Source organism: Monomorium pharaonis, chromosome 8 (assembly GCF_013373865.1).
Source record: "Monomorium pharaonis isolate MP-MQ-018 chromosome 8, ASM1337386v2, whole genome shotgun sequence".
NCBI classification, from domain to species: Eukaryota; Metazoa; Arthropoda; class Insecta; order Hymenoptera; family Formicidae; genus Monomorium; species Monomorium pharaonis.
The window spans coordinates 10150976-10164035 of NC_050474.1; the positions used below are offsets into that span (position 1 = coordinate 10150976).

Consider the following 13060-nt stretch of genomic DNA (forward strand, 5'->3'; position numbering starts at 1 on the left):
TACATCTTTTTCAATGAACATCTTTTTCGCTGATATATATTATATATTTTTTTTCTTTAAATAATCTGTCTAATACATATATAAAAAGTTGTAAAAACCCATAACGATAGTAAAGACGCATCGCCACACTGTGAATGAAAAGAAAAATCTATGCTCTTTCTGGAATGCGCAATTTCTTACTGATTATATTATTATATAAATTTCTTTAATTTCAGATTAAGGATTACGTAAACCAAAACATAACAATTGTTGTTACATCAGTTCTGCGATTACCATCGCAAAATTACGAATAAACGTAACTTAAATAGCACAAATCATTCCAGCAATGTTGCTAGAACATTGCTAAAATGTTATATTCTAGTAAAAAATTCTTATTAACAGCAATGTTAATGTTATAACTTTTCACTCAATAATCATATTATACGTAAAAAATACATTAATGAGTAGAAAATTATAATACTGATATTACATTATTATTAGTTGTTGATTCTGAGCTGTATGGAAATACATATAAAAAATATTAAATCGAGCTCACAGCGTGGCAAACTGTATGTACTATAATACATTGGTCAACAAAATTATCACTTAAGAAAATTTTTGTCTTAAAATTTTGGATAATTTCAAATAAGCATAACATCGCAAAAAACCATGGCATTAATTTTTTAAAAGTATTTTAAAGCTTAAAAATTTTTTTAAATGTTTTTTGCGGTCTTAATTACCTTTTTTCATAAAACGGTACAGTGATAAAGTTTGATTCGTTAAAATAAAATTTTTTAATGCAACTTTGCTACAGCTATTGTGAAAAACAACAAGAAAACTTTCTACTTATATCTTGTAGTGGGATCTTTTTCCTTTAATTTAAGCACTCCTAAAATGTTGTGCAATTTTTTTTACCGAGTTATCAAGAGTGCATTCTACCTTATCAGGTTAAAATTTTAATAAAATCACCTCTAACCTTTCTTTAAAATATAAAGCAATGTTTTGGAAAATTTTTTTGGAAAAAATAAAAAACATAGGCACTTCTCTGTTTTGTATTTTATTTATTATACTTTAATGTATATTTAAGAATTTTTTAAAGTCAATTTTATATATTAGTTATGGAGAAAAGTGAGACGGTCGAAATCTTTGCACGCAGAACATGGCCTTATGGTGGAAGTCTTAGAGATTATAAAAGTCGTTTTCTTCATGGAACAGACTACACACTACATCAATATCTATGATAATTTTTTTAGCAACAAAAATTATTGAAAAAATAAGGCACAAAAAATGATTATTTTTTATAAAAGTCGCCAATTTGTATTGCCAATTACCAATTTGTATCCGAATTATTTTCTTATAGTCTATTCTAGAACAACAATCATATTGATCAAGAAAATGTTTTGCTCAATTATTTCAAACGACTTTTATAATCTCTAAGACTTCCGCCATGAGGCCATGTTCTGCGTGCAAAGATTTCGACCGTCTCACTTTTCTTCATAATTAATATATAAAATTGATTTTAAAAAATTCTTAAATATACATTAAAGTATAATAAATAAAATACAAAACAGAGAAGTGTCTATCGTTTTTATTTTTTCCAAAAAAATTTTCCAAAAATTGCCTTTTTTTACGCTACAACAAAGAAGGTACTCTTAAAGTTTAAAGTTTAAATAAAAAATGGTCACTTTAACTTTGATCGCTTAGAACTTAATCGTGAAAAAGTCAACATATAATATTCCACCGTATTGATGTTGCAATCATGTTGCCAACAGTTGTTGCAGCAACTAATTAATTTAGACTAATTCGGAACAAGATGAGACAGCATTGTTTGTCAGGACTCATATAAATTCTATTTTTAACAACAGCAAATTGATAGCAATGTGTCAAGATCAATTTGTTATCAATCATTCGTTTCTGTTATGTTACTGTTATATCGCAAACAATATAATGTACCATTATTGCTGTTTTCTTTTTAAAATGTCCACAACTGATTGTACGTAAGTAGTCATGTTGCTAAATTCATAATGTGTTTTATTTTGAAGTCAGTACATGTATAGCAAATATATAACATATGTAACGTTAGTTGCTTAAAATGCTACAGCATGCTTGTTTATCTGGAATTTTGCAAATAAAGCATTAAAAAAATGAAATTTAATTCTGTTGAAAGCTGTTATTGTTTTTTTCTGTCCTATTGGCATGGTTGAACGAATTGTCGTTTTCCTCATCTGAATGAAATTCAATATACGCAAATCATTGCTCTTAAAAACAAAAAAATTAACAAGGAAATCTCGTGAACCCGAAACTTCTGATTTTAATAAAACTTGGGATAAATGTAGAAGGGATAAATACATAAATTTAGAAATTTTTAGTTGAAGCCAAAAAACGATTTGAAGGGGTAAAACTATCCTTCATAATTTTGCATTTTCTCGATATATCTCGTAAATTAAACGAAATATCAAAAAATATTTTATACAAAAGTTTAACAGTATAAATACCTCTATTTAACTATGCTGTTTATAAAAAAAAACTTTTTTTTTTCAAAATTTCTTTTTATGCCCCTTCTAATGCTAATTATTTATTGTATTCAAGTTCCAATTTTAATAAAACTTTGCATAAATGTAGAAGAGGTAAATACATAAATTTAGAAATATTTTTCAAAAAATGAACAGCATAGTTAACTAGAGGTGTTTATACTGATAAACTTTTTTATAAAATATTTTTTTATATTTCGTTTAATTTAAGAGATATATTGAAAAAAGAAAAAATGTCTTTATCTTTGAAGGGTAGTTTTATCTCTTCAAACCGTTTTTGGCTCTAATAACTGAAAATTTCTAAATTCATGTATTTAACCCCTCTACATTTATGCCAAATTTTATTAAAATCAGAATTTTTGCGTTTGCAAGTTTCGCTTTAAAATGCTCTTTGAAAACTTATTATAAAATGTGAAGATCTTTCGTGATGTTATGCTTATTTGAAATTATACAATATTTGGACATAAATTTACCTATGTGATAATTTTGTTGATCACTGTATATATATATATATATATATATATATATATATATATATAAAGATATAAAAGATATAAATATTTTGTGTGTGTGTGTGTGTGTGTGTATTACGTATGAAATAGACCATAATAGCAGATCTTCTGGACGTTTCTTGGACTTTTGCGTTATATGGATAAACCGTCAGTCTTGAATATGTAAATCCACGAAGTTTTAAGATAAAAAAAAGATACATTAAAACGTCGAATACTGTAAACTGTATCATTTCGACGTGGCGCAATATACTCGATTAATTAAGTACGTCATAGGAAGCAGCACGAATTCTTTTGCCGTTGTTTTATTTCAAGAGACAACGATGCTGCAAATTATGATCATGAAGCTAAAGAAGCAGTGGAGCATACACATTTTGCTCTTGTTGTATTTTTGTTTTAGTATCCTTCACTTTAAAATTCCCACTTCGTGGCGGACTCGTACTCTGACTCGCCCAAGCGCAGTGCGCCATTCTTGCCTGCGACGAGATACCGGCCATCCACGCACTTGATACAAATTCGTGATGGCTCCCGTAGCTCCAGGTAGAAGCCGTCAGACGGCACGTCCGAGTCCACAGTCACGCCTTCACTGTCTGCATGCCAGTATTTTCCATTTTGTCCTGTAATCAACGAACAGACGAATAGAAAAAAAATCAATTATTCGGCATGGGTAACGAGTGTACGCGCCTCTAGCGGCCCCAAGCAGAACCCTCCAAGTCGTGTACAAACACAATTCAAAAATAATAAACAATTTTGAAGAATGGCATTCAAAAAGAGAAAGGCGAGATTACTGCAGTATTAATAATTGTAAAAAGCAGTTAAAATAAGGGGACGTAATTTTTCACAAGTTTCCAAAAAATGAAGATTTAAAAAAAGTGGATAAGCAGGTGCAGCATAACCCAAAATGTAACAAAACACATGTTTATATGTAGTCTGCATTATACTAAAAAAGATTACTATCCAATTGATAAATACATATTAAATATATACAATTAAATTTTAATACATTAAAATTATGTATTAGGTATATTATAATAAAGAACAATATTTGTTTTAGGATTAGCCAGCAAAATTTTTAAATTGAAAAAGGGAGCTATTTCATCAAAAAATTTAATTATAAAAAAAGAAGTGTTTACTCCAAATATATTAAATAAAAAAAGTAGTGAAATTATGCATCACAATGTATAAAAATAAAATTGTTGATATTTATCTAGTTAAGTGCATTAATAACGCAATTCTATGTTTACATTTGCCAGACAAGCCTGCTTTGCAGAAACATATGCAAAATATACTTATTCTATTAGCTATATATATATTGATAACTAAATTAATTTTGTATGGTGGGCCAAACAAATTTAATTTCAAGCACAAGCACATTATTTTCATTTCTTCTACTTTTTTGAATGTTATTCCCACGTACATAAGGTGATTTGCCTTTAGCACATTCTCCCCTTCGACATACACTCTCAAACCACTTCCAACATAATCAATTAAATTACTAATGCTTATTATAAAATTCATTTTATGTTTTAATAAAACTAAGAACTCGCATGCACGCCTAATCTTTGAATCGCATCGGTGCACGACTTGGGGAGTTCTGCTCAGGGGCGCAATACTCGTTACCCATGCCGCATTTATAAAAATTTGATCATATCCAGTAAGTAAAAAATCATTGCTGCAACGTTATTATAATGGCTGCATTCAGCAGACTCAACAGTTGAACATTACTAAATTTTCCGTTGAATAATGCCGTTGATTTGTTGGTTCTATAAGTCAGAACCAATCATGTTCGATTGCTACTTAGCTGTTGAGTCTGCTGAATGTGCCCATTGTTATTCACTAACATAATAACGTTTCTAAGCATATAGTTTTTAACGTTGTATACAACATCATTATGAAGAAACGTCCCAGTGAACACAGTAATATAGAAGCAGTGTAACAGCAATGTAACCGAATATAACAGGTTACGTTACTCTGAAGTTACACGTAACTTACATGTAAGTTACAATTTTCGACTCAGCAATATAACATGTTATAATTACATGTTATGTAACCGTCACACAACAGTTACAAAAAAAAATTTAAAAAAATTCATTTTTTAAAATTATTTTTATCAACAGTACATACTAAATTTAGGATAAATTTTTATTAATTAATTAAATTTAAATTATGTTATTTTTTATTTTATTCTTACTTGCCGCTGCTAGGTTTGAACCCGGGACGTTAGGATGACGAACCTTGTACTTTACCTGCTACGCCAATTTGACTCATCGATATGGGTACTTGTTATTGTCTACCTATATGTTATAAACTGACGCAACTATATTATTTTTTATAAAAGCAATTAAATTTTGCAAAACATATTAAAAATAAATAGCATTAATTTATTTACTTATTAATTTCATTGTTAAATTTATCTTTTTCCATAACCTTAATAACCCAGCTAGCAAAATGATGCAAACTTTGCGCGAAGTTTGCCGCAAACTCGAGCAAACCTTTGCAACAAAATTACGACAAGGTGTGTCCGCATTAAGCTTAGCTTTTGCTGGCAAGGCTTGTTGTAAATAGTATGACCCATATTTTATGCAAATAACAGGGTAAAATTTGAGTGAGTCCCAGATGCGCACAGTAATAAACGAACACAAGCTGAGTGAAACGGACACAGTAACAAACGGACACAGACCAAACGGACACAGTAATAAACGGACACAGTGCGAAACGGACACAGTAACAAACGGACACAGTGCGAAACGGACACAGTAACAAACGGACACAGTGCGAAACGGACACAGTAACAAACGGACACAGACCAAATGCGCACAGAGCGAAACGGACACAGACCAAATGCGCACATTGCACATGCGCACAGACCAAATGCATACACGGAAAGTCGCAAACCCATGTGATGCAGTGAATGCTTTGCACGCACACGCACACGCACACACACACACACACACACACACACACACACACACACACACACACACACACACACACACACACACACACACACACACACGGGGGGGGGTGCAAGGGAGGCCTTCGGCCCCCCTCCCGCACCCACCCCGTCCAAGTCGCTAACCTATGTGGACTTTACTCTGCTTGCAATGTACATGGATTGCATTTGGTCCGTGCGCACGTGCAGTGTGCGCATGTGCAGTGTGCGCATTTGGTCCGTGTGCATTTGGTCCGTGCGCATTTGGTCTGTGTCCGTTTGTTACTGTGTCCGTTTCGCACTGTGTCCGTTTGTTACTGTGTCCGTTTGTTACTGTGTCCGTTTATTACTGTGTCCGTTTGGTTTGTGTCCGTTTGTTACTGTGTTCGTTTCACTCAGCCTGCTGTGTCCGTTTATTACTGTGCGCATCTGGGACGCTCCCTAAAATTTACTAGTAAAGCATACCCAGGTAGCAAGGTGACGTTAATACGACGTCAATAATTCGTCATTTAAGGTCGCAGACGTCATGTTACCAAATTAAGACGTAATAGTAACGTCATTTTTTGACCTATTAATTACGTCAGTCATTTATCCATCCTACAACGTATTTCCGACGTCATATTCTTGACTAATTAATAACGTCAGTTAATTGATCATTTTACGACGTATTAATAAGATTTTATTAGTGACTAATTACTGACGTTAACTATAATTCTTTGTAATAATTGACGATTTAACCTCAAATGACAAATTATTGAGGTCTAGGGGACGACACCTTGCTACCTATAACTATTAATCATTATTTAAAGATTGGTTAATAAACAACATTATTAAAATTAATATAATATTTTATATAATTAATACTATCAATATTTTAGAATCATCCCAGGCAGCACATAATATTTATGATAAATATTTATTAATATTTATTAATATTTATTTTTTCAAAATATTATAAAAATATTTTACACATTTTATATATACGAAGAAAAAAATCTTTATTCAACATATTAAAATATAGATTAAATATTTTATATAATATTTATGGTAAATAAAAGATAAAGATTTGTATAAGTAATATTTTGTAAATATATTTATAAATATTTCATAAATATTTTTATAATATTTATGATAAATCTTTATGATTTGTCAAATCTAAGACCACAAAAATATTTATAAAATATTTGGATAAATATTTATAAAATATTTAAATAAATATTATAAATATTTTATCAATATTTTATAAATATTGCGTTTTGTCTGAGGTATAATTTAGCTTTATCAAAAGAACAAAGCAAAAACATATTTCTATAAGTTATTTCACATATTATTTTGGATATGTAAAAATCAGGAAAAAAACTGTAAATTTATATTTATTTATAAAAATATTAGTTAACTACAAGTTTCATGTTTCTCGCATCTATTGAACTGATTTATAACAAATATGTATTCATGATCATCAAGTGTTCATGGATCATCACAAAGGGCTAGGTAGCGTACGATCTTCGAAGTCAAGCAACGTCGACGGCGGTTCAGAGTTGGATGGGTGACCGCGGAAGTTAGGCAATCCCAGATGTGACTATGGTTTGGTGGGTAACGATGCTTGTTGAGAAACAACGTAAATTTTTTTTTTACATTATAATTATGTTATTTTGATATTTTCATAATGCAAGTACTGCATATATAGGACATGTACCCGAAATATTTTCTAAAACGTCAAAATAATGGCTTTTACTACCTGGGATAGTCATAAAAATGACGTTAAAATGTCGTCTTTATTAAATGTAATCTAAAAACCTATGTTTTGTCATAAAAATAACAATAAAATACCGTCAAATGTACGATACTAGCTTCTTGAAAATGACGTCAATAATATGAAAATAATGACGTATTTTTGACGTCAATATATGACGTCGTTAAGATGAGACAAATGTACGTCAGTTTTACGACATTTAGACGTCATTTTATCTCGACATTATGACGTCTGCTTCGTCATAAAATAACCAAAAAATGCCGTCAATTAGACATCACCTTGCTACCTGGGTAACAACAAATTTGCAGCAAGAACAAGGCAAACCTTGCTGTACACAATATGATAGCAAATTTGTGGCAAGAATAGAGTAAACCTTGCTGTACATAGCATGATAGCAAATTTGTGGCAAAAACAAGGCAAACCTTGCTATGTACAATATGATAACAAATTTGTGGCAAGAACAGGACAAATATTGTCGAAAATTAGATCAACAAAGATGATTATTAGACTGAAATATTAGACTGATTAGTCCAATATCAAATGTGAATGGTGCAATCGTACTTGGTTCTCTGTTCTCGACGAGCCCCTTTTATTAATCCAGTAGTTAATCTTTTTCACGAGAAATGCGTCATCTCGAGATAGATAGTAAAGTCAGAAATAAAGTTTAAAACCCGATAATGCAGCCCTGTTATTTGCATAAAATGTGCGTCATACTATTTGCGACAAGCCTTGCCAACAAAAACTAAGCTATTTATGGACACACCGTGTCGCAATTTTTGTTGCGAAAGTATGCTCGGCAAGTTTTATTTTGTTCTTGCTACTAATTTGCCGTTATTCTGTGCTTAACAAGATTTCCTGTTTCTGCCATAAATTTATTGTCATGTCGTGTAGCAAGATTTGTTCTGTTATTTGCTTAAATTTTGCATTTTATCGTGTCGGAACAAATCTTATAATTTCTATACGTAATATTTATGTACAAGTCTTTCTCTGTTATTTGCAGCATCGTGTGATGAAAACTTTTGCCGTAAATTTGCTCGAAACTTTTAGAAAACAAAGCAACAGACAATTACTTGTCATAAAATTGTTGTCAAAATTGAAACAATCCTTGTTGTAAAGCTTTTACGATATGTGATTTTAACAGGTCTGGCTAGCTGGGAATTTGATGGAAATTGCGATCTATTTAGCACTAATCTTTGAAGCCTTCAAATGATTAATTAGATGGTTAACTATAATATAGGTCATAATTCTAAGAAAAATTGAATAGTATACATTTATTATTCTGTTTTTGTTCAGCACATGTTGAATTTAGATTTTGTGCATTTTTTGTGCGCAGTAATTGTAGACAAACCGTTATTTTTGAAAACATTATTCTTTATAACAATTTTTTTTATTATCAAATAGATCTGTCATTCAGGATGTTATAATGTTGTCTGATTTCTGAGTCAACTACGACGCATCGTTCCGTAATAACATTGATACGAACGTGTTATGTTACGATTATACAATTTTTGTTGAATAACTGTAACGCCAAAACGATGTATAACAGCTATATCACTTGCGTATAACAAATATTACATAACAGGTTATTTCCGTGTCATATAGCACCTACATATCACAAGAATAACAATGTTAAATTACATGTAACTTCCATGTTATATTGCCGCTATAAAATGTGTTCACTGGGGTGGCTTTATTTTGGAGGTTTTGGTAATGTTAAAATAACATTTACAATGTTGTTGTAAATAAAATTGCATTCATATTTTTTTAACATTGCAAAAATATAAAAATAACCAGGGTTGGAAAGTAACGCATTACTTTGTAACGCCGTTACCGTTACAATTACCTTTTTTTTGGTAACGGACTGATAACGGCGTTACTTTTTTTTGTAACTGTAATGGTAATGTAGTTTTAGTAACGGTACATTTTTTAGTAACGGTAACGAATTTAACAGTTACTTTTACCGTTACTTTTTATAGTTTGAATTTTCTACTCATGACATATTATAATTTTTTACATTTTTAATCTTCATTCAACTGATATTCACAGTTAAAATCGTCTTATAAAAACAGTTTTTAAATATCATGAATCAATGGGCGCGTTCAGCAGCAGACGGAGCGGATTAGTGAGCGCTCAGTAATTCTTTACTATGATTAGTTTCTGTTCCTAAAGCCAACGAAGAACTAAAGGCAAGACCATATCCAATCATATTAGAGAATCACTGAGCGCTCACTGATCCGTTCCGTCCGTTGAACGCGCTCAGAGACGTATAAACAAACTCTTATAAACAAACTTTACAAATATCGGTCTTTAAATTTATTGCAAGAACCGAAACTAAAAAACTATTTATTAAATTCAATATGACTTTACCAAGCAGGCAGCCTACCCTTACGGAAAAAAACACTCTAATTTTGAGAGTTTAAACTCAAAATTGAGTGTTAATACTCGATTTTGGGAGTTTACTCCCAAATTTAGGTGTATACGCTCAAATCTTGAGTATTTACAGTAAAGATTGAGTGTTTATACTCGAACATTGAGTGTGTACACGCACCGGCAGAAATGGTGTCCCGCGACGTTCAGCGCGCGGCGATCACCCACACACGCGAAGCGCCGTACGTGTTACTGGGCGCACGGAGGAGCCGGGGAGATGGGAGAGGAGCGAAAAAAGTGGGGATCGCGCCGGTGTTGCATCCTTCACTAACGTCGCACGTTGAAGAAGGATAGAGCTAAGATGAGTGAGAAGACGTGATACCGACTCGATGGTGTCCCAATATCCGTTTCACTCGCACTCGATACTAATATCGTCTCTCGCTCGCCAATACCGATGCGTCGTGCTTTCCTTTTTCTTTGAGAGGCGGCTATCCGAATGCACGAAGCGTCGACATTTATTCTATTAGCATGTCATTCATTACTTTATATTATGTAAAGTGATAAAATTTAATTTAAAAAAACACAAATTTTTATTGAAATATTAATTATGTTATACATAGAAAGAAAAAAATTCACGTTTATCCCAATTAATTATTGATTCACTTATGATTGCGTAATAATGCTTCTTTTTCATCCCGTAACAAATTTTTGTGTGAAATTATAACCATCGTTACGGATAATTTTCAGACTATAAGAGTTTCTCATCCATTTACAAATTTAGAGTATAAAATTACTTTCTTGTATTGTAAGTAAGCTTGCAAAATTGAATTTACAATTAAATGTAAGTGTATAAAAATAGTGATAGTGATAAAAGATTATAAAGTTTTAAACTTATCTTATCATTTTGTTTAAATTAAAATATATATTTTGTTAATGTTGCAAGGAAAAGGAACAGGCAACAAACGATAATCAAATATTTAAAATATTGTCTAAATTTATTTAATTGAATTGATAAACATATCGCATTATTTCTGTCATGTATTCTGGAATTAGTTTGATAAAATTGTCAGTTTTTGAACAGATATAACTGGGATTTGGTAAGTTTATGTATTTTTTAACTGAATCGAGTAAATAGCATATAAAATTTAATTATGTTAAATGTTAGATGAACAAAAAATTAACTTACAATCTATCTTACAAACTACAATTAACTTACAAACTATCAACATTAAATAAATGTTAAAATAAAATTTTTATTATCTTTTAAAATTATTATTTACATATAATTAAAGTTTCTAATTAAAAAAAACATTATTAAACAAAACAGTTATCGTATGAGTTATTAAATAAATTTTAATAGTTTTTCATTCCAGCTTATGTGTCTCACTCACACGGTGAACCATATGTATCGTTCTTTTTTCTTCTTTTGCTTGTTGTTTTGTTACTAGGAGACCGCATATTTCAAATGTTTGTTACTATTTTTGCTTATTAAATTATTTATCGTGGTGTCATAGCACTGAGCGGACGTAATTCTGCAATTGTGATAACGATGCCTAAAAACTTGTGTCCGGAGATGCGAGGTCGTATTGTTGGGCAGTGGCAGACCGGAAGATCAGTAGCTGAAATTGCTGCTGAAATTTCGTGTTCTGTGAAAACTGTCCGACGATGGATACAGCGTTTTACGGATGGCGGTGATCATGCTTTGCATGATCATCGTCGAAATAATCGGGCTCCCCGAAAGACTCAACCAGAAGAAGTTGAGGCTATCGTTGCCGCAGTTGCTGATCAACCCTTTGGCACCATCCAAGAGGTGATCAACGCAACGAACGTCGAAGTATCCGATAGGACCGTCCGGCGACGTCTCAACGAAGCTGGATATCACTGTTACCGTCCAGCCCGCAAAATTCCGCTGACTCCCTTTCATCGGGAGCAGCGCATCGCGTTTGCTTTGGAAAACCTGGTGACGAGCCATGAGGAATGGGAGGCAACGTTCTTTACGGATGAGAAATCTTTCGTATCGTCTGCCGACCGCATACCTCACGTATGGCGACCACGAGATCAACGGTTGCATCCGAACCATGTTGTGCCTCTTTACAGAAGTGGGAGGATTTCATGCTCATTGTGGGGCTGGATTAATGGCACTACAATCGGAGAGCTGGTGGAGACTCCTCCAAGAATGACCTCTGCAGATTACATTCGCATACTGGAAGATGTTTTTCTTCCATCAGTACGCGCAATTTATTCTGTAGAGGACATGCCAGTTATTCGATTAGTGCAGGATAATTCTGGAGTCCACACTTCGCGTGAAACGCAGGCATAGTTTCGGAATCATCCGGAGATCAAGTTGGTTAACTGGCCTGCTCGTTCACCAGATCTAAATTTGATCGAAAATGTCTGGGCACAAATGGTTCGACGATGGGAACCAAGAAGGGAGAGGACGGTAGCAGCGTTAGTCAATCACGCAAAAGAAATCTGGGAAGAACTTCGGTTCCGACCAGACTTTCTTGCAAACTTGATTAATTCGATGCCTAATCGACTCAATCAAGTTATTGACCGGTCTGGATACTGGACGGATTATTAATGCTTCCGCAGCTAACACCACAATCGGTCCTTTTCAGGGCCAATAAAATTTTCACATCGCAAATAGAGACGGCTGTCTCACGTGTTAGAAAGCCGGCTGGTCGGCATTTTCCGGCCAGTAGGCTGGTTAAAACATCGACGAGAGATTATTTACTAATAGTCTCTCGTCGGTGGTAAAAGTAACACGTTAATTGTAATTTCATTACAAGTAACACAATTATGTTTTAATTTATTATTAGTATATTTTTATATTTAATTGTAACTTTAATTCTACAAATTTTATTAGTAACAAGAAATATTAATTTTATATTGCAAATTTGGAAGCGCAAGAAAAACTATTAAAATTTATTTAATAACTCATACGATAACTGTTTTGTTTAATAATGTTTTTTTTAATTAGAAACTTTAA

General features: G+C 32.3%; 1 protein-coding gene across 2 annotated transcripts in view; it reads right to left on the minus strand.

Moving 5' to 3' along the window:
- Nucleotides 1–3308: 3308 nt before the first annotated feature.
- Nucleotides 3309–13060, minus strand: part of LOC105837548 (protein singed) — a 162090-nt gene continuing 152338 nt past the window's right edge. For both annotated transcript variants that reach the window (XM_036290994.1, XM_036290995.1), the window contains one exon: nt 3309–3636. In XM_036290994.1, coding sequence (XP_036146887.1) covers nt 3431–3636 — 206 coding nt within the window. In that variant the 3' untranslated portion in view covers nt 3309–3430. The remainder of the gene's footprint in view (nt 3637–13060) is intronic.